Source organism: Plasmodium brasilianum, chromosome 3, assembly GCF_023973825.1.
Source record: "Plasmodium brasilianum strain Bolivian I chromosome 3, whole genome shotgun sequence".
NCBI classification, from domain to species: domain Eukaryota; phylum Apicomplexa; class Aconoidasida; order Haemosporida; family Plasmodiidae; genus Plasmodium; species Plasmodium brasilianum.
Genome location: NC_090116.1, coordinates 16,751 through 22,995, shown reverse-complemented (window position 1 = coordinate 22,995; position 6,245 = coordinate 16,751). Strand labels below are relative to the sequence as shown.

Genomic DNA, 6,245 nt, shown 5'->3' with positions numbered 1-6,245 from the left:
TCAATAATTGCATGTCTGTTATACGAAAATAATTTGCAATGACACACGATTTATTTGAAAAATTATCATTTATTGCTTTTAGTTATATATATATATAGAAAATATATGGAACCTACAGGTAAAAATAATCTAAAACTTTCAGCATGTATGAATATAGTTTTGATATTTGTTCTACGAGTAATACTTTTTTTAATACAATTTCCTTTATTACTTTTAGAAAACTGTATTTCTGTTTATTTAAATAATCATTATGTTAATAATTTGTATTATTTTATTTTGTTTATACCTTCTTATGGAAGGTAAAGTATGACTATGGTTAAATCTTTTATGTATTATACTAGTTGTACACTGGTAAAATTTATAAAATAAGCAAAAAATATACGAAAGAAAGAAATTAAATCTTATTAATGATGAATATATATTCTCCAGAAATTTTTTTTCTTGTGTAACTGATGAGGATTCACTTTCTGCTTAATGAAGTTATGTGCTAAAAAAATCTCTTTGATATATATATATATTAATTCATTATACAATCTAGGCAACATACAAATATATATTTATACATAAAATTATATAAGAAATTATATTACCTATGCATAACCTTATTCTTGTTTCATTAATTATTTTTTTATAATAATGTATTTATTTAAAGCAATTTAGTACAATGCCTTAGGATATTTATATATATTTTGTGCTTCATAAAAATGTGATATATATATTACTCAAAATTCACATTAATATGTGTTTTATGATGAATAAAATCTATGTATAAAAGTATTATGTATATTTTCGTTGTAACAAATATGTGGTTTTTTAATTTAATATATAAAAAATTAAATTCACTGTAGCTTTGACGAAGTGATGAGACGAATTATATATATAACAATTATAATTTTTCTTGCTTTCTTTTTTAATATAAGTGTTTAATTGAAAAATTTATTAAACATTTTATTATATATTTTATTCTATTTTAACATATCATGCTGCTCTTAATCTAATAAAACTTAATGCATTTGTATTTCTGGTTGATATGTATTTTTTATATAAATGTATACATTATTAATAGTTGAACTAAATTTATTTTGATAAACATATGCTTCAAAACTTATTTCATGTGGGATTATGTCTTTCAGATTTTTAAATTTTATGCTTATATTCAGATGGAAATTACAATTATATATTAATATTATTTTACTTATTATAATGGTTTAGTAATATGATCTTATCCTTGTTAGAATTCATAAAGTCTTTTAATGGAATGAAGAGATCGAATTCCATTTATACTAATGCTCCTTAATTTACATTATTGTGTAATATAAATCTGTTTAATATACATCACTGAGATATGTATAATAAATGTAAATTATATATATTTTTTTTATAAAATATTGAGGGAAAACATTCTTTTAGGGAAGTTTAGTCTAATATTATTTTATATAGTATAATAGCTTCTCATACTATTTGACGTAAAAAATATTACCTTAATAAAAAAAAGAAATATATTTATAACTAAACTCAATTAAAAGTTAAAAAAATATAAATTAATTTTAACCATAAATAGATTTTTTCTAATATCTCCATTATATATAGATAATTATTTATAAATTTGTGTGATTTGCAATTTTTTTTATATAAAATAGTTTGACTCGGTAGAAGAAAGTTCTTGTATGCAAAAACATAGGGAGATTATATTACGGGTCAATAATTTAAAAAAATTCCTAATTATTCAGTTTTTAATAATATTAAGTAAAAACAAATTTATGTTGTAAATTTAGGTTAGTTAATATAAAAGTATTGTGATTTTAATAATTTTAAAAATTCAAATATGTATTAATTAAACTATTAAATAAATTGTATAAATTGTTTAATTATATAAGAATAAATTATATTGTTTTTGTGCAATATATATATGAACTTTTGACTTGATTATACATTAATTTTTTAAAAGCTGCTCCTCCGAAAATTTAAGCTGAAACCCAAATTAAGATTAATAATTAATTTGCTAATTATATGGTGTATACATTTGAAAACGAATTTATTATCCCAAGAAAAATATTAAGTAATTCTTTTATTAGTATAAGTGTAGTATAAACTTGATAACATGAGAAAAATATATGGAAATTACAGTAAAAATATAGGCCAACTTAACAATAAAAATTTTTTAATATTCTTTTTTTTTTCTTTTTTTTATATTACTAAAAGAATATATATATATAAATAAAAAGAAATTATTTCCTTAAATATAAAGAAGCTTAACTAGTTATTTTAGTATAAATTATGTATAATTAAAAATTTTTGAATTGAAAAATTAAATTATAAAAATAAAAGAACAGTGACTATTTATCTTTGAAATATTTTCTTTTTTTAGTTTCCACGTTATACATATTTTATTTTTAAATTATAATATGGACAATAAAATTATAAATATGTCCATGTATTAACTAATGAAAGTGGTATAAATTTTATATACTAAAATTTGTAGGGAATGCAGTTTTCTTTATTTATTATTACTATTATTATAATTATTAATATATTTTATGCATAAACATTTTTCCAAAATATTATGCCTATAAAATTAGTATAATTAATAGAAAAAAATTATTAAAATAGATAATAATTCACTTTTTCTATAGAAGAAAGAATTATCTATCTTCTCTATATTCTATATTGTGTAAATACCAAATATATCTTAATAATAAGAAATCATATAATTTTTTTGTATTTTAAAAATATATAATAAAAAAATTATTTTATTACTTTGCTATATTAAATAGTAATTTATATATTTCTAATATGTATAAATGAATACAAATTATATTATTCTAATTAATGTAACATTTATAAAAATAACATTAAAATAATAATTATATAATGTAGTTTTAATGCTACTTCTCTTTGTTTATATAGCGAAAAATATTATAGTTATATAAACTTTATTATGTATTTACAAAAAAATAGAAAATAAATTAAATGAATAATTATCGTACCTTTAACATAAAAAAAATACTACATTATTGTTAATTTTTTCTTTACTGAACATATTACAAAATTAAATTTCTATATGATGGAACAAAAAATTATGTTTCTCCTATTTTTTAAAATTTCTGGGTTTATTTTTTTTTTATCTTGTATAAGTCATTTTAACAATGAAGCTGTATGATACTATCATATAGAGATATTTCACGTTTCATAATTTTTACGTGTTATTTTTATCATTACTGCTTTTCAGAATTATGCTATACTATTTATTAAATAATATATATTTATGTTCTTTTTTTTAGAGTACGTTTATCAAATATTTAGATGAGAACTATAATAATGGTAGCAAAATAGATAAAAAAAATTATAGATTACTGGCAAAATATAAACAGTATAAGAATTACAACGATGTAGATTTAAAAAATAATATACAAAATAAATGGGAGCACCAAGAAAAAAATATATATAATAATAAAAAATGGGGAAAAGGAAAAAAAAAACAGTCTAATAGAAGTTTATTAAATAAGGCACAATACTACACAGAATTTATAGATTATAATAATGGAATTTTTGATGGAAAACATTTTCATTTTGAAAAAAAATGGATAAAAAAAAAAGATTATGATAATTTTCTTGAAAAAAACAGAAGAATTCGTGATATAACTTTAAAAAAAATAAAATTTAAAAATTACGGATTTGGAGTTGCAATATTTTTTCTTTTTTTTCTGATAGGCACAGGATTACCCATATTACGCGGAATTGAAATGTCCTTTGGTGAGAAAGTTAGAGAAGAAAAGCAGATTCTTTTTGAACTTATAGGAAAATTAAAAGACATAACGAAATTAGATGAAGGAACAATTTATATAATATTATTTGGAGTAGTTATAATTATATTAGCGGTCATTGTTATAATAGCGATTTATAAAATATTAAGAAATAATGAAAAATATAAAAAAATTAAGTTAATGACGGAGTAAAATGAATAATAAGGTATACATATATATATATATATGTAAAATATTGTTTAATATAATATCGTAACTGTAACATTTTTATTTATATATAAATAAAATATGTATGTAATTGCTATAGTATCATAAGTGCGCTTGTATAAACCTGGCCTTTTTGATAAAGTACATTATTATATTATGTTCTTAATTTTCTTTGAATTCAAATTTTTTAACATTTTCAAGTTTTTATTTTGAATTAATTCTGTAACTTATTTTAATATTATGGCATAATATATATATTTTTGTATTTAAATACATTTTTATAAATATAAATATTATTACTTTATATTTTATAAATAATAGTAGAATTTAAACAGTTTTTTAGGAATATTATAATTTACATTTGTAATAAACAGTTTTATTTTTATTTTACGTTTTCTAGTATAAAATTATTATTTATTTATGTTTTTAGGAAAATGTATGATTTATTTTAAACTAAAAATATATGTGTCTTGTTTTCAATTCTATGAAAGGAATTCAATGCATTTTGATACACTTATGTGCGTATGTATATGTTTACTAAAATAAAAACTTAATATTTATTATGTGCAATAGGTTTTATGAGAAATATACAGCATATTGATTGTAAATATTTTTTATGAGTCCTTTAATTTTTTTTTTTGATGTAAATGTTAAACTATAAATATATAATAAAAAAACATATTTTTTTCATTATGTATTATTTACAAGTGCTTATTAAACTTAGAATACTAAATCATTAAATAAATATAAATAATTTAAACAATTTATAATTTTATTATTTTTCTTAATAATACAGTTAATTCAGACTTTCATAAACTAATTAAATATATATTATATTGGAAATTACTATATGAATATGGTATATAGTTTTTAATTACTTTTTTTGTCATCAGAAGAATAAGATTAATGAATAAAATTTATTCATATATTAATAGATAATTTGTTGAAATTCGTTTTTTTATTTTTTAATATATTTAACTTGTCTATAGTATAATATTTGTAAAATATAATTTAAAATGTTTTAAGTAATTAGATCATATTCTAAGTTACTTATGAGTGTTATTTAATATATATAGGGAAAATATTTATATCCAGAGATCCTAAATGTCGTCAATGAATAAAAAATACGTGTATTTTTTTCTCGCATATGACAAAATTTTTATTTCTAACAAAAAAAGATATATTGAACCTGATACATCCTCAATTGCAGCGGTTTATTAATTTTACGACTAGAAAATACTTTTTTATAATTATGAAATGTATTAGTATGTATTCGCACAAAATACCAAATTCATACTTTGAAAGATTTTAAAAATTAAAGTTTTTTTTTCTTATTTTGTGTTTCTTCATTTACCCCTTTTTTTAGCTGAGTTTTTGAAGCTTTTCGAATAAGAAAATACTTTTTTCTTTGTACACTAGAAATTAGAATAGTTCTTGATTCCGTTTTTAATAATTAATTTTATGTTATTAATAGTTAGACATATAATTAATTTTATTTATATAATTTTTATTTTAAACATATTTTATAATTCCTATCTCACATTTTTGGGAATTTTCTATAAAGTTTCAAATTAATTTGGAAGCTTTAGTATTTTTATTTTGTTACTTTATCAGAATATAGATGTACAAGTTCCACAATGGATTACATAACTTCTGGTACATTAAATATAACTATAATTACATTATAAAATATATTTTTATGACATTTTATCAAGCATGAGTTTTAATTTTTTATATACAAATAGAAAATTCCACATTTATATAGATTAAAATATATAAAATTAGCGAGTTTAAGAATTAACAAATATTTCTAGATATAAAAAAAAAAAAGAAAATTAATTCATATCAAAAATACATTAATTTATATTATTTTAATTATTCTAAATAAAATATACATTCCTTTTGTAGTAGACACAAATGACATTAATCCTAGCGTTTATATGAAACGTAAAATATATATTATTTTTTTATAGCTTCATGGGTGTTCTTTTGAAAAGGTAATAAAAAAATTTCAAAGGTTAATTATTCTCATAAATTATTTACAATTCTAATAAATGGGTAAAAAAACATATATTACACAGCTTTATTTTTTATATTATGTATTTGTTCATTTATTATTTTATATCAAGTGTCTCTCGAAGTAAAAGGCTTATTATAGTATGTTGAGAGAATTTGAATTATACTTATAATTATTTAATTAAAAAATTTATTTTTTTTTTAGATTGTTATAATATTACTCGTTTCATGATTAAAAATAAAAATAAGATATTATCT

At 18.3% G+C, this 6,245-nt stretch overlaps 1 protein-coding gene across 1 annotated transcript; it reads left to right on the top strand.

Annotated features, from left to right (window-relative positions):
- Positions 1–3,064: 3,064 nt before the first annotated feature.
- On the top strand, positions 3,065–3,956 carry MKS88_000826 (uncharacterized protein; the record flags this gene model as incomplete). Its single annotated transcript, XM_067219463.1, has 2 exons — positions 3,065–3,154; positions 3,282–3,956. 2 exons carry the CDS (start codon positions 3,065–3,067, stop codon positions 3,954–3,956), a joined length of 765 nt encoding a protein of 254 aa, XP_067075194.1.
- Positions 3,957–6,245: the final 2,289 nt, after the last annotated feature.